Source organism: Aulostomus chinensis, chromosome 11 (genome assembly GCF_037954235.1).
Source record: "Aulostomus chinensis isolate RoL2024-O1b breed Wild chromosome 11, RoL_Achi_v1.0, whole genome shotgun sequence".
NCBI lineage: Eukaryota > Metazoa > Chordata > Actinopteri > Syngnathiformes > Aulostomidae > Aulostomus > Aulostomus chinensis.
Window position 1 is genome coordinate 28,158,825 of NC_141330.1, and position 26,784 is coordinate 28,185,608.

Consider the following 26,784-nt stretch of genomic DNA (forward strand, 5'->3'; position numbering starts at 1 on the left):
TGATACAGACAACATCAAAGTGTTGGACATGTGAAGGTTCCAAAATTCATAAATGCATATTTAAATGAAGGCCTCACATGAAACGCCGTTTTAAATGGAATTCTTGATCCATGTGAACAAAAATGAACCTGCACCACTGAAATGATCACGTGACGGACAGCCATCAAACCAGTGACGACCCAGGAATCCTGCTTCCTCCGGCTGGATAAAACTTTGAAATTCATAACAGCAAAACACAACTCATCTCTGCAAAATGATTTTATTTTCTCGTCCTTTAGAATTGTCTTCAGTCAGTCAAAAACCACTCTATACAGGCAGTTAGGTTGAAGATGATCGCCGCTACCTAAAATCGTCAACCTTTCTCCATAAATACAGCTTTGCTCATGTGCTTGCATGTGGTTGTCAGGTTCTGAGCGTATTTACAGGACATCATAAATAAGAGATGAGCACATCGCAGCCTGTGAAAAAAACAACATCCAAACGGTCAAATCTGTATAAATATAGGTTCATTTAAGGACGGGAGGGGACGTGAAGAAAACGTCCAAGAGAAATTCGCAAACCTGTTACAGACATGAAGATGTGGCAGTCACACCAGTTGCCCCCCCCCATGGACGACATCTCTGCAGTCTGACTTCAACGGACATTCCAGCAGGTCATATTGCATAAGTCTTCCTGTGATATGAGCGCCACTGACATCAGGGGGACACACGGCAGGACCCCCACCTCTTCCCACAACTCTTCTAATGCAGAAAACATAGTTTGTCATTTTATGGTTCTGTTGTCTTGATGTTCTACCGTCTCTGGAGCTGCAGAACGTTCCTCTGTGTACAATCATGAGCCTCCGCTCCTCACTGTCACTGGGAGGAACCAACAGCACAATTTGCATATTAATCTGAGGTTCGCTGCAGTACAACTGGTCATTTCACCTCATGCAGAGGCATTGACACGCCAGGAGACGTCTTCATCGCAACACCATCTCTTATAGTGCAAAAGGTCACATGGTTCAGTACAACATAGAGGAAGTGATGGAGCAGAGGCAGAAACCTGCCCCGGGAGGATGTTAAAGCCAGCCGGCATTTTTCCATCATACTGATTAGTTTTGATTTTAGAAAACAGTTGTTTTTTCCTATTTGGGTGGAACTTTCCCACGATGTCGTTGAGAGATGCAGAAGGGGAACAGGACCTCTCAAACTCAAGTCCATGGGACTGAAACGAAAGCCATACTTGATTCGTTGAATTCATTTCCTTCCTTTACTCATTCAGATTGCTGGGGTCATGGAGAACTCTGCCTTCTGGACCATTTTGTTTTGGGAGGTTTTTCTGGTTTCCTGTCACCTGCTTTGGGGGTGAGGAAATATTGAAACAGCAGACTGACGTGACAGGAAGCCAGTGACTGAACTTCCTGCTGATAATGACTGAAGCTGCGGTCCTCCAACCCGTGAACCCGCTTTACCTGCAGCAGCTTTAGTCAGCACTCAATCCCGGGTCACATGACCCTGTAGTGGACACCGTATTTTTCAGCTCCCATTCGCTTTAATGAGATCACCAAATCTGGGTGAAGACGTTGATTTGCAGCTGGCTCCCAGCGCCGTCAGTCTCTGCCCCCCACGTGACGAGTGGGCAGAGCTCCACTATCAACAATCTGCTTGGAGGAATGACAGCTTGTTACCTCATGTGACCTTCTGTCACAGCCATAAGTTCAACCGCCTGTGTGCGAGCAGTGACGCTGCTGTGTCAGTGATGACTTTGATAAACGCACAGACAGACGCACTGTCACTGTCCTCCACGCTGCTTTGACTAGGATGGAGGCTGAGGACGAGAACATGATGCGCCAGATCAGAGCGCAACGGGACCAGAACCAATAAGCAATAAGGGGTTTACCCTGGTGTGAAAAACCTGTGACAAAAAAATTTATACAACAGCTGGATGTCTGTGTAGGTTCTCATTCATCCAGGTCATCGTAGATCGAAGCGAAGTAAAATCTGGTCAACTGGACGTAAGTTTATCTTGAATCGTAAGTTTATCTTCTGAGTGGTCGGTGAAACTCCCTAACGACCACCCCTGAAACTCCCTGACACCGCACAACGACTGTCGTTTGGGGAGGCCAGGTGAGTCTGGGGAGGGTCGTTTCCACCACAATAGCACTGACCACTCCCACACAGGTTTATAAGCTGGAGTCTCCACACTCTTCACTAGAACTGAAGAAGCCTCTCGGATGAGAGGTGAAACGTCTTCAAGATAAACTTACGTCCAGTTGACCAGATTTTACTTCGCTTCGATCTACAACAGCTGGATGTGACACAGCTGGAAACGACAAGCACGCAGAGGAGCTGTCTGAGTGTTTCTGAGTCCCCGGAGATTTCAGGCATCACATTCCCCATCTGTTGGTGAGGGCCTCCAGGTGCATACGTCCAGCAGACATCTACGGTTTATCAAGATACCTGAAGACGATGCCTCAGGGTCTGGTAACGTATGGCCAGCGTCAACGTGTTCTCACAACCTTGAAGCTCTCATTTTCACTTTTTTGTTGGGAAAATTATTTGAGTTTAGAAGTATTTCAAGGGTTGCACAGTGGACCAGTGGTTAGCACTGTGGCCTCACAGCAAGAAGGTTCCGGGTTCGAGTCCCGGCTCGGGCGCGGGATCTTTCTGTGTGGAGTCTCCATGTTCTCCCTGTTCCTGCTGGGTTCTCTCTGGAACTCCAGCTTCCTCCCACAGTCCAAAGACATCAATTGGGGACGAGGCTGATTGATTCTCTAAATTGACCGTAGGTGTGAATGTGAGTGTGAATGGTTGTTCGTCTCAGTATGTCGGCCCTGTGATGGACTGGCGACCTGTCCAGGGTGAACCCCGCCTCTCGCCCGTTGACGCTGGGATAGGCTCCACCCCCGCGACCCTTACTAGTGAGGAATAAGCGGAAGACGACGATGGATGGAAGTATTTCAAGACAGGTACAGGATTCTGGACCCATGAAACCAACCAATCAATCAATCAATGAGTCTGTCAGTCACATGAGTCCAGTCCATAGGGTCTTATTGCTCTCTCCTACATATTTGAATGTATTTTTAATCTGCATCTGTACTGCCGCTGTCGCAGTAATTGATTATTAATTGATAATTAATCTAAGTTGTACTCATGATTGTAGTTGTTCAGTATGATGGAAAAATCCACTGAGATGACTAGTTTTTCGGGGGGCAACGAGCCAACCAGGGGCTCAGGGCCTCCAGTCCCAGCCTGAGTGTTTAAGGAGCGTTAGCTGCCGTTGGTGATAATGACGGAGGTGCCTTTGTGTCCGGGGGTCTGCTCGGCTGGTACGCGGAGGTGAGGGGGCATGTCGCTGCTGGCGGAGGTGCAGTAGCCCCGGAGGCTCTCGGAGTCATAGAGGTGCTCCAGAGCATAGCCTGTCAGGGAGTAGGCCGTATGCTTGTCCAAGTATGGTCTCAGGTGAGTGTGGGAGGGGTAGAGTGCCGGAGCCGGGGTGGGGGACGCTGAGCATGGGCTTGGCCGACCAAAAGGGTGGTGTAACGGTAAAGAAAGTGGGGACAGGTCTGTCTGGAGGTAGTCTTTAGGCTTGTTGAGGCTTTCAGACCCTGGACTGTTAAGTCTGGATATGGGGGCAGGGCTAGGGGCATGGCTGATCACCTGACTCAAACCTCGACACACCACAGTCTGTATTGGCCCTTGAGTATACTCGGGTGTGAAGCAGAAGCCTGGGCCCTTAGGCAGTCCGTTAGCCAAGGCCAGCGGAGCCTCTGGAGGACCCTTGTGTATATTAATTCGACTCTCTTCCTCCTTGATCATATGCTGTGTGGCTCGAATCAGTGTCTCGATCTTGCTGGGTTCCTGCGGGCTGGAGCGGTAGTGGTCGGCTCGATATCGATCCCCTGAGTCACTGGCTGAGCCCGCATCTGGAGAGCTGACCACACTTTCCTCGTCCCAATGGCTCCGACCTGCAGGACATGGAGTGTAGAGTCAGTGCAGAGGAAACACCACAGATCACGGATGGTTCTATCAGTGATACTAGTCTCAAGCAAACAGCTCTCATGATAAATGTGACCAGTTCCAGAGGGGGATTATAGCCTGCTAAACAGAATCAAATGACCCACAAGGAATTACAACACTGAATAAGGTGAATATTTGGTAAGATGGCTGCGTGGTCTGCTCCTCTCACCCCTGAAAAAAAGGTACAGTCTTGGAAGGCTATTGAGAGGAAGCACGCTGCTCCCTGGGTGCTCTGGTTATAGCAGATGGGGAGGAATTACTGTCAGTCTCTAGAGTGGATGTGTCCCAGGTCTTAGTCCTCACCGTGGTAACTGTGGATGGCCGTGATGTGTGGCATGCTGCTGTCATAGCCCTCATGGTGCTCCAGGGACCCTTTGCTCAAAGGCAGGATGGATCGGGTGGTACCCCACCATGGGTCCCTGCCGGGAGGAGGAGGTGCTCCTAGAAAGTATCGCCCCGCCTCACATCGGCCCCGCTCACAGCTCTGGCCTTGAGCGTGCATGTGGATGTGTGTGTGTGTGTCGCTGCTGTTGTGATGCTGCTCCTCAGACAGACTGTAGCAGAGGGAGCGAGGATCTGAGAACTGCCGGTACACGCAGGAAGTGTCTTCGGTCTGCTCCAGCAGCTGTGGGGACGCTGAGTCTGTGAGGGGGCTGCCATGCCAGGGACTGTCCTGATCCGACTCTGACCGCTCCGTCTGAAAACCAGGGTACTGCAGCAGGGTTGTTGGTAAAGAGACAAAGAGGAAAACACAGAGGCTTCAAATGAGGTGAGGCATCGTCTTGAGCCCAATTCAAGAGCCGAGAGTCTCGAGGGTTTCCCCGGTTCTGAGCGTAGGGAAGTCTCATCGACCTCAGACACAATCAAACACTGCAGCCACCAGGAGCTCCAAAGGTCCTCCTGAATCTTGAGCCCCTCTATAGCCGGCTTGAATAACTTGCACATTCATAGCGTTTGTTTCTTTGAATTAGTCCCCCTCCCTCTGACATTCACATTCTCAAAAATGAACTTTTCATCACTGCAGTTTGCTTCTGGAGGACCGGATGTTCATAAGTTAGCATGAAGACTGTTAGCTGTGACTTGAACGCCCACCTGTGTGTACGGTGAGAGTCTAGCTTTGGTCTTGGGTCGGGATGTTCTGCTTTTGGAGGTTCTGCAGTTCTCGGTGATGCTGCTGGTTGTACTGCTGCTGTAGGGGAAGGAGGCCTTGGACGTGACCTGGTCCAGGGACAGCTGGAGGCCTTTGTACTCCGTCTCCCTACAGACACAGATGTACATTCCATGAGGCCTACTTGCTGCAGATATTCTCCATTTTCTAGATTCACTAAAGTCACTAAACGCCACTGTAATTCCACTTCACTTTCCATCCATGTTTGTAAGCAACTACATGGAGTTTGAAGTTTATCAGTGAGTGATTATGATGAATAAGTCAATCATAATTCCTTCAGGAAGTTGACTGTGACGGCATCTAATAATACCCAGTACTGAACATTGTAAAATAATTTCATGGAATTCTTCATGATTAGCATATGATTTTTAGAGTGTTGTGCAGTGACCTTGACCTTTGGCCACCAGCTAATCAGGTCACTGAGTCAGAGTGAACATTTGTACCAAATCTGAGGCAGAAAAGATACATTATGAAAATCAATGAGTATAGTTGACAAAAATCTTTTCTGTGGAGCTGAGAAGGCGGAGCTGAGGAGTGAGCCGTCAGTGTCTACCCGGTCTGAGACGCACCTGTGCAACAGTGAGCACAAGGCAAGAGGTGGTTAAACATGGCTGCACCAAGGTGGAGCAGCAGTCACGCATCCCAACCTTGAATGTGAGGGAGCTTTTCTACCTCCGCACACCAAACAGAAGGATGCTGGATGTGCTGGGCGGAGCTCGCGACATGAAGACTTTCGATAGAACTTCATGTTTTATATCAGTAGTGTTTTTATCAGCTGTTTTGACGTAAGCAGATTGAAGATATAAGTACAGACAGTTAGCAAACATCAAAAACAACCTAAAGCCAGCAGCCATTGAGAGGCTGGTCGACATGGAGCCCAGCGCACACACACGGGAGTGAATGAAGGGCACATGTATGACTACTTCAATATGTAAGAAAGATTGAAGCGGTGACTTCTGCAGTAAGATGGAGGCCTGGTTCTCAGAAGACTCTTTATGAAAGAACACACGCAGCCTGCGTGCTTGTTTTTTCTCTAGGTACCAAAAGCCATTAACATCTGTTTAGCAATTAGTGCCTCATCATGGTGCCGAGAGGGCCTGCACATGCAGAGATCCCCGTGTTTGTGAGTCTGTGTGAGAGCATAAATGCTTGGAGGGGTGGGGGTGTTCTAACAGGACGAGAGCGGCTGTTGGGATGCTTGTTTTACCAGAAGGATTGCAGCAAGGCCTTCAACAAACACTCCACAGAGGGAAAGCTGTCCAATCAAATACGCAGGGAGATTAAAGGCTATGTCTGGCTAAACCAGGCCCAGAGGAGCGGCTCGGATGTCTCACTTCTGGGGAATGGGAATTGATTTCTCACTAAAGTGCTTCACGGTTCCAGCCATGGATGATGAATCCAGTTTGAGACAACATGAAACCTGGACAAGGTTTACTTGAGACAAACAGTAATCCATCTCTCTCTCAGTGACTCACCACACAACACACATGCAACACAAACTCAAACATCCACGCTTATGCATTTCATAGGATTCACATCCGTCACACTGCACCTCCCGGCACCAACACCTGCCGTGGATGATCCGATCGCTGTCGGACGGCTGTGATTAGAGGTGTGAAGGCAACCAAGAGGCCGGGGGCTGCAGGGATAGAACTGCCCAGACCTCTGTTGGCTGTAGAGACTCCTGCTGGACACGCTCACTTTTAGAAATAGAGCAGAACTTTCTCCTGCTCATCGAGTCACGGCAAAAAGCTGGCAAACAGCTCAACGCAGTAACTTTCTGCCGCTCGACAGAGTTATCAATCATTTCTTACTGTAAACATTCCTGTATTATAATTTTGCTGAATAACGTCTGCTGGTGGGGACGGCGGCCGGTCCCCGACCAGAGCTTATCAGAGCTGAGCACACAGACGGAGTTCACATGCAGGTGAAGTGCCACCATCTCCTGTGGTATCTGTGCCTGTTTGCACGAAGCCTACCAGATAAACCTCCTTTGCTACTGATAACATCACTCAACAAAAGCCTTTCTCTTGCCGGCCGACCAGACTGTCTTTTGTTCCTCACGTTACACAACAGCATCCAGTGACGGCTTCATTTCCAGGCTCTCTGGGTGGCTCCGACCACGCAGCGCCTCAAAGGCATTGACAAGGCAGAACGAGGAGAAACGAGCTTCGTTTGGTTCCCAGCAAACTGGAGCTCATAAATGCTCATCAAGTTTATGGTCTATCAATTAGAAGGCCATAAACACAATGCTGATACGGATTTGATGTTGTGGGTGGAGGAACTGTGTGTGTCAAGCTGTTCTCTGCCTTTGGAAGCAGCCAGTCATGGCTGCTTAATGGAGGGTTTTAACGGCCATATTCATTCACGCTCTCCCTGGTGCGTCTGTGAAATCCGCCCTTCAGGAGGAATAAAATAATGGGAGAACAGGAAGTACAGGGTGTCTCTCGTGTTTTTAAAAGAGTAACAGGTGATCGTAGTTTGATTGAGGAGGGAGATGAAAATTAGCAGCATGTGATGGGGATTCTCGTGGCCCCCCAGCGCTGTTCGACTGGTTGGTTTGTGTATAATGGCCAAGCAACACGCAACCCCAGTCCAGTCAGACAGGCGTCTGCACCCACCGCTGGTGGACCAGATAAACTCCTCCAGGGGCCTGAAGCCTCCTGAGTGAGGGGGCAGCCAGCACCAGAGCCTGGCCAACGGCTTCTTTCAACACAGGTCTCAATCACAAGTCTTTGTCTCCAGCCTGCTCCAATAAAGACTCCAGAAAACAGAATACGACTTGACAAACTTTCCTCATTGTCAGATTATTCAAACCAGGCTTCTACAAACATGTGTCATATTTGCAATTAACCTTCAGTTAATTGCTTCACAGCAGCTTTTGTGTAAATCTCTAGTACCAATACTCATTATCTCATCAAAGCAGAGAACGACAGCACACCACACACTGCTGCTAGACTTTGTACGCTGCAGTCGTCGTCGTACGCTAAACCCTGTCAGCTGGCAGGCCAGCAGCCGGTGAGGCTCCATACTGCACTGCAGGAGATGGAAATACTGCAGCAAATGTGACTTTGTCCACCAAATAAACAGTCACAAAAAGAATCAACATCCACTTCGACTCAAATCCACTCAGATTATATTTTCACCACTTCTCTGTTACCACCAGACACTCCTCTCTTTTAGCTCCACATTTTCAACACAAGAACTTCTTGTGTGCCTGCACTGAGCCGTGTGTTGCTCCTCAGCAGCTTTCACTTCCTAGCAGTTGATCTGCAGCCCTGTGGAGTGACGCGGTCAGCTGGGAGGGAAAACCCTCACCTGGCTGACAGTGACAAGGCTACACATCCAGCATACGTTGGTGGATATTTGGTGGCTAGAAAAGTCCGTATCCCGGCTCTCTGCATGGACACACGGACCACATCTGCGGGGGGTAAGACCCCACTATGCGGTATGTGGTGTGACTACCAGCTACGTAGTGACTGAGACACCCCAGAGGCACACGAAGCTGCTGCGACATTTCAACATCAGTAGCTTGCTAACACACACAAACCAGTTGCATAAACTGGCCCCGCCCAACCCGACTGCTCCAGCATACATACGATACAGCCGCCTCTATCACACTCTGACAGCATGTAGAAGCGAGGCTGGATTAGCACTGAGTTCTAGGAAATGAACTGCAATGCTACAATCAAAACTTAGCACACAGACACAAGACAACAACAGAGTTTGTCTCAGGTTCGTCAGCAGCGTGACAGAAACTCACGTGAGAACGTAGTTGACACTGACGATGCAGTGAGGTCGTGATGAGCGGCTGTTGTGGACGATGGTGGCGTAACTCTGAACCCAGACCCAGCCGCCATGCTTGGCCAAGAAACGGTAGTACTTAGTGGTGACTTGACCTTTTACCAGCACTACAGGGACAGAGGCAGGAAGATGAGAGGAGACAAAGATGAGGGTGAGGAGAGCAGCAGAGAGCAAGTCAGGCATGGACTGAGTCACTTCAGTGGAACATGAACAGACGATAATCACTTCACAACTAGAAATGTCCCTCGTTCATCGAATAAGAACTACATAGACGCCAAGCAGAGCCTAGCGAGCTACCTGCTCGGCAGGGGAGAGAGCGTGTTACCATGGTTACAGGTACCTCTGTGCCTCTGAACTCTGTCATGATTTCAAATATGAGGGTTATTGATTATTGTGATTAAGCAAAAGCACATCTGCGATTGTATCTGGGTGACCGAAATGTTCTCCATCCATCCATCCCTCCATGTTCCCCCTCTTCTCCTGTTGAGGGTGGTGGGGGTGGAGCCTATCCCAGCAGCCTTCCCCCTGGACAGGTCACCAGTCCATGGCAGGGCCAACACATAGAGACAGACAACCATTGGCTCTCCCAGCCACGCCTACGGTCAATTTAGAGTCTGGATTAACCTGGTCCCTCTTGATGTCTTTGGACTGTGGAGGAAGCTGGAGTACCAGAGAGAACCCAGCAGGAACAGGGAGAACATGGAGACTCACCCAGAAAGACCCCGTGCTGCAGCCGGGGCTCCACCCACAACCTTCTTGCTGGGGGGCCACAGTGAGGACCACTGCTCCACCGGGCCGCCCCCGAAATCTTTTCACAGAACACAAGTTCCCATTTTTGGTTTGGTTGTTTCTATAAATATAATGGAGATTCTTGTAATAATTCAGTCATACAGGTTATTTTATGGGCTAATCCTTTTTAGTTGAAGTTAATTGAAAAGAAGGACAACTGACCATCCCACTGTTTCACCTGGAGAGTCACTGAGTGATTTTAACAGCTGATAGTGGGACGGTAGTGGAGGGGTGAGGGTGACAGTTAAGAGCCCACAGTAGGACATGACACAGACGTCGATTTATCCATTTACAGAATTCAGGTCAAACGACAGTACATAACACTCATAACATGACATCATCAATGAGCTGAGCGAGAGCTGTGTGTGTGAGTTCACGACAACGCGAACTCACACAGGTGATGTGCGCAGCGCAGATGGAAGGAGTCGCAGCTGTGGACATGGTGATAGAGAGTCTTCTCAATGAGATCTTGAGGTTCGTAGCCTGTCAGCTCTGAAACCCTGAGCAACACACACACACACACACACACACACACACACACACACACACTCAGTGGTCATTAAGTGTTGACATGCACAAGCCAAAGTACAAGTTCACATAAAGAACACACAAAAAGCCCTGATTAAACACGGGACAGACGCCGACACCTACACACGCTACATGCATGCGTACCGTGAGTCGAGGAAGATGAGCTTCATGTCCAGGCTGGCTCTGAACATGAACATGTTGCTGTGCAGTTTGATCTCGGTGACAGCGCTGGGGGGCAATGAGTGACCCACCGCCACCAGCCCCACATTCTGATAGCAGCCGTCAAACGGAGACATGTCCAGGCTGTACTGACGGATCTTCAGGTAGCCGCTGCAGTGAATCACCTTCAGGGAGCATGAGGACACAGTGAACCTCGGGGACACTCTCCTGTGGCGTGACCTCACATGTGTGTTTCAGTCTGTCAGAGAACTTCTCTTGCAACTCTGGATAGTGAAATATTTGTGGTGTGTGTCAGCAGAGCACTGCTGGAGCATTAGAGAGTGTTTGACCTGCAGTCGAGTGACTGAGTGAGTGAGTGAATGAGCAACTGAGTGGGTGAATGAGCAAGTGAGTGGGTGAGTGGGTGAATGAGTACCCATTGTTGGGACAATGATGTCAGAGACATGAGCTCCAGTTAGCAGGGTCAAGTAAGCTAACCAGCAGGTCTCTGCATGGCTCCCTGTCAGATTCAGAACAGAATTTAAAATTCTTCTTCTACCATCAAAGTCCTCAACAATCAGGCTCCTTCATCCCTGACAGAGCTCCTAGTCCCCTATGATCCAGCTAGAACCCTTCACTCCCAGGATGCAGGGTTCCTGCTGGTTCCTAGAGTTCTAACAGTAGAATGGAGCCAGAACCTTCAGCTATCAGGCTCCTTCATCCCTGACAGAGCTCCTAGTCCCCTATGATCCAGCTAGAACCCTTCACTCCCAGGATGCAGGGTTCCTGCTGGTTCCTAGAGTTCTAACAGTAGAATGGAGCCAGAGCCTTCAGCTATCAGGCTCCCCTCCTGTGGAACCGTCTCCCAGTTTCAGTCCAGGACCCAGACCCCCTCTCTAGGTTTAAGAGCAGACTTAAGACCTCCTTGTTGATCAGGCTTATAGTCAGGACTGCTTAGGCTGGCCCTTAGATCTGCTGCTACAGGCTCAGACTGCTGGGATCTCCCATGATGCACTGGGCTTCTCTCTCCTCCTCCTGTCCTCAGACGTGTTACTAACTCCTCTTCTTCTCCCCTCATCCCAGATCCTGGTGCTGCTGGAGGAGGCTCCAGACCTGAAGACGCTCCAGCTGCCACCCGTAGCTCCACCTGCTCACGTCCCCGTCTGTCCATCAGTCTCTCCTCCTTTCTCTCTCTCTTTATCTCTGTCCCTCTCTTTCCTTCTGTCTCTCTGTCTTCCTCCATTCTCTGTCTTTGTCTCTGTCCATCAGTCTCTCCTCCTTTCTCTCCCTCTTTATCTCTGTCCCTCTCTTTCCTTCTGTCTCTCTGTCTTCCTCCATTCTCTGTCTTAGTCTCTGTCCATCAGTCTCTCCTCCTTTCTCTCTTTATCTCTGTCCCTCTCTTTCCTTCTGTCTCTCTGTCTTCCTCCATTCCCTGTCTTTGTCTCTGTCCATCAGTCTCTCCTCCTTTCTCTCCCTCTTTATCTCTGTCCCTCTCTTTCCTTCTTTCTCTCTGTCTTCCTCCATTCTCTGTCTTTGTCTCTGTCCTGCTCTCCTGCTCTCTCTCCGTCCCCACTGATCCTGGACCTGCTCTACTTGGAAAGAGTCAGGAGAGAACTTTGGTTGGGGTTTGGGGCCACACAAATGAACCTGACTGGACTAATTATCAAGCATTGGCCCTCGCTGGCACCACACGTTGCTGACACTGAAGCATCAGAACACACCTGTTCGTTAAGTTGATCTTACCACAGTTTCCTTTTCATTTACTGGTTTACTGGAAGTGAACACTGGTGTCTACCAGTACTGTTGTGTGACACCTATGATACTCAGACGCTGCTGTGACGCTGTCTTCCAACGTGCACATGTCCAGTCTCAACTCGTGTCAATGTCCTCTGGATCAGTTGGTTTGGTTTAAGGTGAAAGGAGAACATTTCCCACCTTGTAGCCTCCACAGGTCAGACCAGCGTTTCTTTTGGCGAGGACACATTTCATCCTCAGAAAGAAGGAGCGCTCCATCTCATATTCTGCTCAGAAGAAAGAGACCAGACAGAAAGACTTAGAGAAGCTTTCGGATGCGTCCACGTCACGTGCAGCTGCCCAGGTGCTGGTGAAGATTACCTTGAACAAAGTGGGAGTGGTAAGGCTGGTGAGCAGTGAGGACCGCTGTCATTTCGTCGTGGTCAGCTGGGTGGATGTATTCATAGATGCTGTTTCCTGTCAACTCTACCTGTTGAAATGAAAAGTCATCTCAGCGTCACATGACGCCCAGCATACTGGAGGAAGTGTGTGTTTGTGTGTGTGTGTGTGTGTGTGTGTGTGTGGGGGGGGGGGTACCAACCTGGGACAGGCCCAAGTGGACTGAGGCCGTCTCTGATATGTACATTATCTTCCCGTCTGGAGCGACCACGAATATGAAGCCGTCTAATGTCTGAAACACACAGAGAGACGGTGAGATGAACGTCCACACCAGCAGTCATGTGGTACATGTGGACAGGGTTCTGTGGTGCTGAAATGAACAGAGGCTAACAGCCTTGGACAGGAACCATGTTCTACACAACCTACGTGGAACTGGTATCATTCATGCTCAATGAATTACTAATATGGTGGCCCGGTGGAGCAGTGGTCCTCACGGTGGCCCCCCAGCAAGAAGGTTGTGGGTGGAGCCCCGGCTGCAGCACGGGGTCTTTCTGGGTGAGTCTCCATGTTCTCCCTGTTCCTGCTGGGTTCTCTCTGGTACTCCAGCTTCCTCCACAGTCCAAAGACATCAAGAGGGGACCAGGTTAATCCAGACTCTAAATTGACCGTAGGCGTGGCTGGGAGAGCCAATGGTTGTCTGTCTCTATGTGTTGGCCCTGCCATGGACTGGTGACCTGTCCAGGGGGAAGGCTGCTGGGATAGGCTCCACCCCCACCACCCCCGCGACCCTTGCTAGTGGGGAATAAGCGGAAGACAACGATGGATGGATGGATAATAATAATTATTATTACAATTATCATTGTTTTTGTTGATATTATATGTTGTTATCTAATATTTTATATCATCATTTTTATTTTTATCTTTTAACTATTTTTCAACCCTGAAATGACCAGTGGTCTGATCCTTCCTGGTGCTCCATTGTACTGCTGCTGCCGTGTGTGTGTGTGTGTGTGTGTGTGTGTGTGTGTGTGTGTGTGTGTGTGTGTGTGTGAGGGCTGCAGGGCCAACGGAGGCTCTGTACGTGACAGAGAATGTGTTCAGCTCATTTCACTCGTCAAGCACAAGAATGAAGGCAGACAGCAGCAGTCCACACACTCACTCACACGCACACACACACATTCACACTCACACACACACATTCACACTCACTCACACGCACCCTCACGCACACACACACACACACCCTCACACATTCACACTCACTCACACGCACACACACACACCCTCACACACCCTCACGCACACACACACCCTCACGCGCACACACACACACACTCACTCACACACACCCTCATGCACACTCACACGCACACACACGCACACACACACACTCACTCACACACACCCTCATGCACACTCACACGCACACACACTCACTCATACACACACACACACACACTCACTCATACACACACACACACACACACACACGCACACACACACTAGCTATTGCTGAATAACCATCATTTACATGTCAGGGTCTTTACATTGTGAGGAGTCTCATGCTGAGAGTACCTGCAGGAGGTGGGAGCCTAACTCCTGGCTGACCCCCCCATCCAGAGAACTGCTGCGGCTCACGTGACCCCAGGACTCCCCCAGCCCTGGTGGACCAATCACAGACAAGAAGAGGAAGGTAGTGAAAACGTCACAAACCAGGAGGCATCTCAGCACATGATGATGGCAAACAGAGACACTGCTGTCGACCCGAGTCTGTGACAGCTCGAGCAGGCTGCGTCACTCTCATGCACATGTTAAGAACATGCCTGGAACACGTGAAACTGCTTCCACACGCGACTGAGACCCAAGCTCCTCCAGCTGCTGATGAGCTCGCGGCGTCCGGCTCTAAAAATACCCGCAGCTATAATTGGGCTCGGGCTGACTCGGGCTGACTCGGGTCAACTCGGGCAGCGCGGGAGACTCATAGTATGAATCACGACACCGGTACGAACACGGCGTCAGCTCGCGTGAGCCCCGGAGGCCCGAGCGAACAGAACCAACAGCAGTGTGTGTGGTTCTTCACTGACATGTCAATGTGTGTGTGTGTGTGTGTGTGTGGTTCTTCACTGACATATAAATGTGTGCGTGTGTGTGTGGTTCTTCACTGACATATAAATATGTGTGTGTGTGTGTGTGTGTGTGTGTGTGTGTCTTTGAAGAACAAATGTACGTTCGGATACCGGCAGCCTCACAGGTCAGAGTCACGTGGTTCTGGTTCAGTTTCACAACTTGAAGGAGAAACCCGTCCGCATCAGAGGTCCTCGTGATTCCTCCTCCACAAACGTCACGCGGCTCAGTGAGTCCTCATTCACACCTGAGGTGGAACTCGCGAGTAAAGCGGTAGAGGGACTCATGACGTCATTTGAGCGTCAAGCTTAAAGAGCCACACCGAACAACCGCGAATAAACTCTCAATTATGACATCATGACTGGCAGGAGGAGACACGGCGGCCGCGTCCTGCTGACTCCTCCACGCTGCCGAGTGGCAGTGGCGCCATTCCAGTCTAGATGGGTCCAGGTCTGTGGACCCGCTCTCCAGACCAGGGCTCAAGACCAGGTCCGTCTCAGCCCGCCACGAGGACAACTTCATTTTATAATTCAAAAGGAGAACTGCTGACATCTTTGAGGACGATTCATTTAAGCTCCTCTTGACTCGTCAGCCACGCGTCCCTGAGCGCCAACCTGTGACGTCACACTGATGCCAGGTGAGCTGTGGGTCAGTCACGTCAACGCACCAATCCCGCATTTTATTCGCATAAATGAAACGCAAACAACAGCGATGTGTCACGTGACTCAGTGAGGAACTGCAATTCAATCAGTTATCAATCAATAATAAAACGATTCGCTCCGGACCTCTACCGAATAATCAATACTGCTTTAGAGCTTCATTTCATTAAGTACTACTACCACGACTACTGTTGTTATTAAGTATAATGGCACTGCCACTGCTACTACTATTATTATTAATAATAATAGTAGTAGTAGCAGTAGTAGTACCATTATAATTAATAATAACAGTAGTAGCAGTAATAGTATACGTAGTAGTCGTACTACTATTATTATTATTAAAAATAATAATAGTAGCAGTAGTAGTAGTAACATTATAATTAATAACAGTAGTAGTAGTAGTAGTAGTACTAGTAGTACCATTATTATTATTGATAGTAGTAGTAGAATTTGTATTATTAGTACAATAATAATTATTATTATTAATAATAATAATAATAATTAAGGTACAACTAAAGCCACTATTATTATTAATAACAATAATAGTACTACTGCTACTATTACTACTACCACTGTCAATAATAATAATGGTACCACTACTAGTACTACTGGAACTACTGTTATTATTAATTATAATGTTACCACTACTGCTACTACTAGTATTATTAATAATAATAATGGTACTTCTACTACTACTGCTACTATTATTATTAACAATAATAATAATAATAATAATAATAGTTCTACTACAACTACTGTTATTATTAATTATGATGGTACTACTACTGCTACTACTATTATTAATGATAATAATAATGGTACTATAATAATAGTAGTAGTAGCAGTAGTAGTATCATTATAATTAATAATAACAGTAATAGCAGTACTAGTAGTAGTCGTACTATTATTATTATTAGTAGTAGTAATAATAATAGTAGCAGTAGTAGTAACATTATAATTAATAATAATAGTAGTACAGTACAGTAGTAGTAGTAGTAGTAGTAGTAGTAGTATAGTATGTAGTATTACATATATATTATTGATAGTAGTAGTAGTATTCGTATTATTAGTACAATAATAATTATTATCATTATTAATAATAATAATTATTGTACTAATAATACTATTATTATTATTACTAATAATAATGGTACTACTACGGCTACTATTATTATTAACAATAATAAAAAAATAATAATAGTTCTACTACTACTACTACTGTTATTATTAATTATGATGGTACTACTACTGCTGCTACTATTATTATTACTACTACTAATAATAATAGTACGACTAGTACTACTACTAATACTGCTACTACTGTTATTATTAATTATGATGGTACTACTACTGCTGCTACTATTATTATTACTACTACTACTAATAATAGTACGACTAGTACTACTACTAATACTGCTACTACTGTTATTATTAATTATGATGGTACTACTACTGCTGCTACTATTATTATTAATGATAAAGGGACTGCTACTGCTACTATTCTTATTAATAATAATAAAGGTACAACTACTACTACTACTATTATAATTATAAATAACAATGGTACTACTACTACTATTGTTATTAATAATATAATGGTACTATTACTACTACTACTACTTCTACTATTATTATTAATAATGGTACTGGTACTACTGCTATTATTATTATAATATTATTATTAATAATGGTACTCCTCCTACTACTATTATTATTATTAATAATGTACTATTACTACTACTACTACTACTACTATTATGACTATTAATGGTACTACTACTACTATTATTATTATTATTATTATCATGTTTAATAATGATATGACTACAACTAGACGAACACTACCAGAACTGATGTTATTATTAATCATAATAGTACTACAAAAAATAATGGTACAACTAATAATAATATTACTACAGCTACTAGTAATGGTATTATTACTATTAATAATACTATGACTACTACTACGAATATTATTATTCGTAATATTACTGCAATAGTCATAATTTACTAATACCATTATTTATTATTATTATTATTTATTTTAGTACAACTACTTATACTACTACTACGAGTGCTACTATTAATATTATTATTCGTACTACTACTGCTAATAATAGTTTTACTTCTAATAATATACTATTAGTACGAATGATAATATTAATACTACTATTACTACTAGTACTGCTTCTTCTACTTACCACCACTAATAATAATAATTAAACTAATAATACGACTAATACTACTAATAGAACTACTATTAATAATATTACTACTACTACTACTACTACTACTAATTATAATAATATTATTAACAATAATAATAGTCATACAAATAATTGCAGTACTACTACTACTACTACTACTATTTAGCTGGTACATTTACTGAGAGTAATGTGGTTGTGCTACTTTGGCTGTTTTAACCATTTAAATGTGATTCAGCCAATCAGAAGTAAGCCTCACAATGCCACAACTCAGAGTCTGTCTGTCTGTCTGGAGTGTTGTGACCTTTGACCTATGACATCATCAGATTAACCCTCAAACATCCCGCTGCAGAGCAGAACTGAGCTGCAGGAGGACAACAGAGCTGAGGTCAAAGGTCATGCACATGTACACTGAGAGGAGATCCTGCCTGAAGAAGAAAAAATACTCAACTCGACACATAATACTAATATTATACTACTACTACTACAAATAATAATATCAAAAATAATAATAATAATAGCAATACTAATAATATCAACAAAAACAATAATATCAATAATAATGATAATAGCAATAATAATAATATCAATAATAATGATAATAGCAATAATAATAATAATATCAATAATAATGATAATAGTAATAATAATTATTATTATAATAACAGTAATAGCAATAATAATAATAATAGCAATACTAATAATATCAACAAAAACAATAATATCAATAATAATGATAATAGCAATAATAATAATAGCAATAATAATGATAATAGCAATAATAATAATAGCAATAATAATGATAATAGCAATAATAATAATAGCAATAATAATAATAATATCAATAATAATAATAGCAATAATAATAATAATATCAATAATAATGATAATAGTAATAATAATTATTATTATAATAGTAATAGCAATAATAATATCAATAATAATGATAATAGCAATAATAATTATTATAACAGTAATAGCAATAATAATAATAATAATATCAATAATAATGATAATATCAATAATAATGATAATATCAATAATAATGATACTAGCAATAATAATTATTATAATAATAACAGTAATAGCAATAATAATAATAATAATATCAATAATAATGATAATAGCAATAATAATTATTATAATAATAACAGTAATAGCAATAATAATAATAATATCAATAATAATGATAATAGCAATAATAATAATTATTATAATAACAATAATAGCAATAACAATAATAATATCAATAATAATAATAATGATAATAAGAAGAGACATTTAATCATTTATTGTTTCTTATCCTGAACAGAGAGGACCCTCAGATGGGCTCTGCCTCACTACTAAGCCTGTGTGTGTGTGTGTGTGTGTGTGTGTGTGTGTGTGTGTGTGTGTGTGTGTGTGTGTGTGTGTGTGTGTGTGTGTGTGTTTTGGGGGTCCTTGGAGTGAAAGGTGTGAGGAGTCTCTGTGAGGAGGCTCTCAGCCTCTAAAACAGCAAACACCACCAGGAGCTAAAGCCCTGCAACTGGAGAGGGAGACTCAGAGACACACACCAGTACCACACACACCAGTACCACACACACCAGTACCACACACACCAGTACCACACACACCAGTACCACACACACCAGTACCACAAACCCGGGAACGACACACACCAGTGGGACAGTCAGACATGCCACAGTCATGCAAGGTACTGACTGGTGTACTGGTGTGTGAGCTGTGACCTCCATACCAACAGGGTTTTAGGGTTTTAGGGTTTTAGGGTCAGTCCCCCCCCCACACACACACACACACACTCCCTCCTACTGGAGCCATGTTCCAGGCTCATGCTGTGAGTCTTGTATTCAGTATTTGCTCCACACATAATAACTGGATTCACTCCAACATGGTTCTCCCGACTGAACTCAGCTGGAGCTCCTCCTTCTCCATCATCACCAGCTCCTCCATCTCCTCCTCCTTCTCCATCATCACCAGCTCCTCCATCTCCTCCTCCTTCTCCATCATCACCAGCTCCTCCATCTCCTCCTCCTTCTCCATCATCACCAGCTCCTCCATCTCCTCCTCCTTCTCCATCATCACCAGCTCCTCCATCTCTATCATCACCAGCTCCTCCATCTCCTCCTCCATCTCTATCATCACCAGCTCCTCCATCTCCTCCTCCATCTCCATCATCACCAGCTCCTCCATCTCCTCCTCCATCTCCATCATCACCAGCTCCTCCATCTCCTCCTCCATCTCTATCATCACCAGCTCCTCCATCTCCTCCTCCATCTCCATCATCACCAGCTCCTCCATCTCCTCCTCCATCTCTATCATCACCAGCTCCTCCATCTCCTCCTCCTTCTCCATCATCACCAGCTCCTCCATCTCCTCCTCCATCTCCTCCTCCATCTCCTCCTCCATCTCCTCCTCCATCTCCATCATCACCAGTTCCTTCATCTCCTCCATCTCCTCCTCCATCTCCATCATCACCAGCTCCTCCATCTCCTCCTCCTCCATCATCATCTCCATCTCCCTCCCCAATCCTCCAGAATCCTCAGCAACCAGGACCAATCATCTTAACTGCTTTTTTCCTGCTGATCCACCAGGATCCATCACGTGTTGCTTCGCATGGGTCGGTGTGAGTGACGCGCCGCCGCTCGTAGCCGCGTGCGGCAGTGGCGCCTCGTGCGGGAGATCAGGTCAAACTGACGGCCGCAGCACTGCGGCAGCCGCGCGGAGCAGACGGAGCCTCGTCCCGGCTCTCCTGCTGACAGGGCCGTCAGGGCCCGGAGACACGCCGACAGAGATGCGGACAGGCGGCCGGGGACGCAGCGGGTCCAGCTCAGACCAGGTTTTGCAGAGACCAGGTCCTGGTTTTGGCCCGTTGGAGCAAAATGGTTTGAACTCCAATCTGTGACTCGTTTTTTTTCCCGCAGTGTTTCGTTGGATTTAAGCTCCTGAGACGAATCAGAGAAAAATCGCTGCAGAAATAAAGAACCGTCACCTCGACCTGCGCCGGTACCGGGACCGGAACCGAGCAGAGCAGGGAGGCACGCGGGCCCGGAGGGTGGTTGAGAGCGAGAATCAGAGGCCCGGATGATGGTTTAATTCCCCCGCGGAGAAGATTTAATAATAATAATAATAATAATAATAATAATAATAATAATAATAATAATAATAATAATAATAACAGTAATAATAATAACAGTAATAATAATAATGTTAATGATAATAATCGTAATAATAACAATGATAATAATAATAATAATAGTAAAATATGAATATGTGACAAACCCCTGAGAACAACGGCTCATTAAACAGACTCCTGAAATATAGAATAATTGAATAGAACTGAGAACAAAACTGCCTGAGAACTGAATACTTCTGAATACTACTACTACGAATACTATTAATAGTAGTAATAATAATGAAAACAGTAATAATAATTCTTTGTTTTATTATTATGATAGTAGTAATAATAATAATGATATTATTACAGTACTACTACTACTCCATAAAATAATAATAGCGGTAACACTACTACTACTAATACTACTGCTACAACGAATAACAGTACTACTACTAATACTACTAACAATAATAAGAACAGCAATACTACTTCTAATAATAATACTAAATGTACTGCTGCTACTAATATTACTAAAATAATAACAGTAATATTACTACTAATACTACTACTAATTATTATAATAACAGCAATACTGCTCCTACAAAATATAATAATTATAATTATAACAGAAATACTAATACGACTAAAACTACTGCTACGACTGATAGTACTACAACAACTACAAATAATAATAATCAAATATTGATAATGATAACAATAATAGCAGTCTATTAACAATAATTCTAATAATATTAATCACGTTGATGATAACAATAATAACAATAACAATAACAGTAACAACGGGCTCTCACCCTCGGGGAACACCGCCCTCATCCTCAGGTAGCTGGTGCTCAGCCGGATGATGGAGGCTTTGTCCAGCTGGGACGTGATGGCGGCGGGCAGCGGCAGCAGCTTCGCGAGCTCGTAGAACTCGCTGTTCTCCTTCTCCCGCCGCGTGCGCGCCGCGTTCTTGGATTTCTCCTTCATGGCGCCGCGCGTCTACCGGCTCCCACCGTCCAGGCGTCTCATCCCGGGACTCACGGAAGAAGTTCGGCCTAGAATCCGCAGCCGCAGGTGCGTCTGAGCATCTCCGGTCCAGGTGCCGGGACGAGGACGCGGCTGGCGCGGGTCTGCGGGCTCACCGCACACTGGAATCCATCAGAGCTGAGCCGAGTTAACGGGACGGTGGCGCGAGCGAGCCCGTCAGAGGGGACGGAGTCACGGGTGAGAGAGGGGGCACGGAGGCCTCAACGGAGGCTGGCCGGGCTCGTTCAGTTCTCTGCGGATGCCTCCAACCTGTGGCTGAGGACTTGTGGTCACTACAAATCTCTGAAAGCCCCTCAGACTCGGAGCTTCTTCTCCTGCCTGGGCGGAACCACTCAGTCGAACCTGCTGGAACCCGACGACTCAGAGTCCAGTTGCGCGTGAGTCGTGTCTTCGTGATTTAACGGACAGTCGCGCATCCCGACGCTCGTCGGTGCTCAGCCTCAAAGACCCGCCCACCGGGACCAGCTCCGCTCCTACTGGACGGCTCCACACACCGTCCGTGCTCTATTGGCCATAAGTTCAGCTGACGTAGTAGGGAGGCCGGTGATTGGCTGGCAGGACATTCACCTCTGACCCGAACCCGCAACTCCTGCGAGCTCCAGAAGCAGACATCCGCGAAAGAACAGACTGATGACGTCATCACCGACGACGACTGGCGACGGGTCAACGCACCGGCGCGAGCGAGTCCTCCAGGTGTTCCCACCTGTACATGCAGCTGATCACGTTCAGGCTCGTGAGGGCCGAAGTAACGCGAGCCGTCGGACGTCCTGAGACACGCAGAGACTCGGGAGGCCTCGCGGCCTCCGGGGCTTCGGCCGGTGTGAGCACACGTGAATACGTCAGAGCCATGGACCGAACTCAACCAGGAGGTCCAGAGGAAGCGCGTCAGCACCCCGCGCCCGTGAGGAGATCAGCTGGTCCTCCGGTACAGTTCTAAGGCTAGAGAACCCGCGCGGGGCCTCGGGGAGTCTCGTGGCCGTCCGGGGACGCGACCTCCAGCGGGTCTGACGCAGCTGTGGAAACGTGTCATCAGCAGGAATGACGACATCAGTGCGACTAAATAATAACCAGAAGACAAATTCTGCTCAATAAAGGTGACGTCACAAAGAAATGGCACGTTTTTAATGACGGATATTCGTTCAGCTAACAAGGCTGTATACATTCAATACAAACGTAATTTACACATATTTACTTAGTAAATATGTGTAAATCTACTTCTATGTATATATTCATTTATTTATATACATGTATATACGAATGTAAGTCACTGAATTTAAATCTAAATGTACAAATAACATAATGCTTAATAAAAATAAGGCATTTTAATATAGATGTAATTTTCCCCTTCATAATTTCACACTGATTTCCTGTCTCAAGTGGAGGCGGATCGCCTTTCTTGCAGCGGGTCGGACCAGGCGGTGCGGTCACGGCTCTCTCTCTCTCTCTCCCTCTCTCTCGGATCGTGCTCGTGTTGCCGCGGTACCGGGATCCCGCGTGAGGGAAGAGACCCCTCCGGGATGCTGCAGGACGCGGTTTTGTTCATTCGCCTCAACTCCGCATTCACCGGCGATCCGCTCCGCGCCTGCACGTGGAGATACGAGAAGGGAGCTGAAGGCTTCTTCATCCGGTTAACGGACCACTCAGGCGGGACCGGAGACGCCGGGAACCGTGACGCTCGACACGAAGTAGCAGAAGGACCGAGAGTCCAGAGGACCGGACACCGACACCCTCCCACCTGCGTCCGAGACGCGCCACGGTGCGGAGCAGAGCTTCAGCGAGGAGGATCTGAGCTCTCCAGGACCTGAGCTCTCCAGGACCTGAGCTCTCCAGGACCTGAGCTCTCCAGGACCTGGTGCCATGTCTGCTTCCCCTCCACCAGCAGCACATCAGAATTCCCTGTCTGTATCACTACTGCTGTTGTCGCTCCAGGTGCTTAGCAGGTAAGTGACCGACCCAGCAGGAGAACCCGGAGCAGAACTTAACTGTGGCTCCGGACCAGAGCCCCTGAACCCACCCTTGCTCCCGGTCCCGGCCCAGAGTCGCGCTGAGAGGCTCTCAGGCTGGAAACAACCTTGTGGCCCCCGGGGGTCCAGAGCACCAGGAACTCTGGAACTGAGCCTTCGACTGTCTAATAATTTCTGCTAAATTAACAGAAATTTTGTTCTAAGCAGAACCTCAGTTCTCCCGAGGGACCAGAGGTTCTGCTGTACGTCTCCAGCTGCCTGGCGCTCCACGTTCCTCCACTCGTGTGTCGCAGCAACATGACCACAGTCAGCTGGTATGAGATGAAAGTCCAGGACTTGAACAGAACTCCAGCTGCTTCATGTCAGCTTCTGCTGGGTTCACAAAACCTTGGCGGAACAAACTTGAGCTCATCACTTTGTAAATTCAACTGGGACGACAAACATTCCCCGTTCAGCTTCAGCAGGGACGACCCAGCGTTTATCATGTTTATTGTCCCAGGCGTTAGCATCTTGAGGAGCGATGACACGTCAGTCACAGGTGGAGGTGAGGAACGGCTGCAGTCCCACAGTCACGGCACTTCAGCAGCCACATCCTGGTGGGAGCTCCAGGCAGCCTGGACCCTGAACGCCCCACAGATCCCTGCTCCTCCAGGAGCTCAGTTTAACTGCAGGAAGTAATGGAGGTCGTTTGTCAGCAAGGCCACCAAGTCTTTAATTCTTCACCACCACACAACATCTGATACAGCAGCAGTTTTCAAGATAAAGATTCTCAACCACATCTACAAATCAGCCTCCATGAACATCCTGAACATTTGCTGTCAGAACACAAACGTCGGTTCTCAAAAACTTCAAATCACCCGGAACCCCAACATCACAGCTGACCAGCTTCCACTTTCCTTCCATCTTTTAAAGAAAATACAAAAAATAACCCCGAACATGAGTTCAGATTCTTTATTCGTTCCCTTCCTCTGTGAGTGGTGGGCAGCAGATGCGAGGCTGCGTAGCATGTTGCATTCTGGGAACTCCTCCATTCTGGTACTCAGGAAACCGAAGATTCTGGTGGAAACACGGACGCGACCCACCGAGGGTCTGCGATCGCTGACGTGTCCCGGTTGTGGTTCGTCACCAAGCTGCAGAAACATACAGAGATCCGACCTCCAACCACAGCAGTGTCCGGCTCACACGTGGCCGCATTCTTCGAGCAGCATGAACACCAGGGTGACCCGGCCGCACCGAAGGCCCGCCCAGTCAGCTGTCTGCTACTTAACCACCTGTCATGGCAGTATTATTGATAAGAGATGTCCACGGTAGCACAGATCTGGGGTCAGTTGATGAGCTGAGAGGAAAATAGCATCTCACTCTAGACTCAGCAGTCGTGTTCTTCTGGTTCCGTCTCGTGTCAGCACGAGAGCTCTGGGTACGTCCACTGATCCAGACGGCTGGATTTCCTCTCAGCCGACACCGATGACACCGCTTTCTTGCAGACGAGGCATGAGAGGTCATGGAGGAGTGCATACACACGCGTGCTGCATCAGCGATGGTGAAGAAGCAGAGGTGAAACTGGCCGGTACGAATGTGCGAGCGTTGATGGAACCCTCCACCGTGACGGTGATGCGGGAGGGTCCCGAAGCCCAGCTGACGGTGGATCCGTCACTGAGACACCTCGCTGTTGACCTGCGCCGTGATGCTGGCAGGCGTCACATTCAGGTGAAGGTCGTACTGCTGGTCCAGACCCAGGTAGCTGTCACTCATCAGGTAGAGCGTGTAGATACACCTGCAGACAGCGGAGCATAAAGGTTAGATGCTGCGAGGTCACCAGATCTCAGACGGCGGTGAGTGTTTCAGCCGCCGCTCAGCGCCACTTTCCAACGAATTCATTCGAGAGTATTTAAAGGAAAACACTTGAAAATGAGCAAGAATCTGGAAAAGAGAAAAAGAAATTAGGAACAAAATCATTGTTAAAAATAACGAAACTATATTTTTAATCATTGGTCGGATCAGCGCTGCGTCAGATTTCCTCCTCCTGCGGCGGCGCCCCGCCAGACCTGCCGGAATCATCCCCTCACAGCGGTTGTCTTCGTTACAGCTCTGGTTATTTCCTCCCACGTTGGACTTTTAATTCAACTTCTAAATGATGTTCCTGTTGATCCATTTCTGACAGCAGGACCTCAGAAACGTGTCAAGTGGGACACTTCAGTCCCTGTGGACTGTGCAGGGTTCCCCATCACGCTCCTTGGACAGCACCATCGTGACAGGAGGAACCATGCAGCAACCCACGTTCTACTTCAACATGCAGTGAGAGGCTGGGGAGTCCTCCAGGACCCGGTCTTACTTTCCAGTCTTCTCTGGTGTGTAGAAGGCCACGGACACGGTGGTGCGGTTGAGCACGTAACCGACGCGTTTGACCGCCAGCAGCACCCTGTGATCCACCTCCCCAACCACCAGGAACCAGCCTTCATCTTTGGCCTTGGGGAACCTGGGAGCCTGGGCCTTACTGTCCTGCTTCCTCTGGAGGGACACACACACACACACACACGCACGCACGCACGCACGCACACACACGCACACACACGCACACACACACACACACACACACACACACACACACACACACACACACACACCATCTGAACACAGTTCTGGGAGAGAAGAACATCTGCAGCCAACATGCTGAGCAACCTTCAACTGCTGTGCTGAATGTGGTCACAGTGGTGTTAATACTCGTGGGGTGGGGGGGGGCAGCTCATTGGAAGTCACTTGCCCCCCCCCCCCCAACACACAAGTTTAATTTGAGCTGAACAACTCCTGCTGCCCTGGAGAATTTGGTGCCCCTGCCTGCAGAGTGTCACACCGGCCCCACACAGGGACGCTGGCCGCAGCGCCCCCTACTGACCGGAGCCGTTAAGCCAGAGCACATCTATTTTGGAAGATTGCGGACATTAAGGACAGCGAGACCCCTGACAAACAACAGTACTTCTGTGGTGTTTCCTGTCCTTTGACCTTGGTGACAATATCACTATCATGTCTGGGTTCGCTGGTGTCGCTGTCGGCGTCTCGTCCCCTCAACCAATCAATCTTTTCAAAGACCG

General features: G+C 47.1%; 2 protein-coding genes across 7 annotated transcripts in view; both read right to left on the bottom strand.

Moving 5' to 3' along the window:
* Nucleotides 1-272: 272 nt before the first annotated feature.
* On the bottom strand, nt 273-22,821 carry sim1a (SIM bHLH transcription factor 1a). The gene is made up of 11 exons (XM_086219319.1): nt 21,497-22,821; nt 14,158-14,243; nt 12,785-12,874; nt 12,565-12,673; nt 12,385-12,470; nt 10,435-10,634; nt 10,156-10,262; nt 8,933-9,080; nt 5,094-5,259; nt 4,305-4,713; nt 273-3,949 (listed from the first exon to the last, which is right to left on the bottom strand). The coding sequence occupies exons 1-11, from the start codon at nt 21,669-21,671 to the stop codon at nt 3,252-3,254; spliced, it is 2,274 nt and encodes a 757-aa protein (XP_086075445.1). The 5' UTR covers nt 21,672-22,821; the 3' UTR covers nt 273-3,251.
* A 1,020-nt stretch (nt 22,822-23,841) lies between these two features.
* The window catches only part of ascc3 (activating signal cointegrator 1 complex subunit 3), a 137,093-nt gene continuing 134,150 nt past the window's right edge, over nt 23,842-26,784 (bottom strand). For 2 of the 6 annotated variants that reach the window (XM_086219314.1, XM_086219315.1), the window contains exons 42-43: nt 26,028-26,203; nt 23,846-25,469 (exon numbers count right to left, since the gene is read on the bottom strand). In XM_086219314.1, the coding sequence (XP_086075440.1) occupies nt 25,346-25,469; nt 26,028-26,203 (300 nt within the window). In that variant the 3' untranslated portion in view covers nt 23,846-25,345. Of the gene's footprint in view, nt 25,470-26,027; nt 26,204-26,784 lie in introns of all 6 variants that reach the window. The other 4 variants (XM_086219317.1, XM_086219313.1, XM_086219316.1 and 1 more) reach the window with 4 other exon arrangements.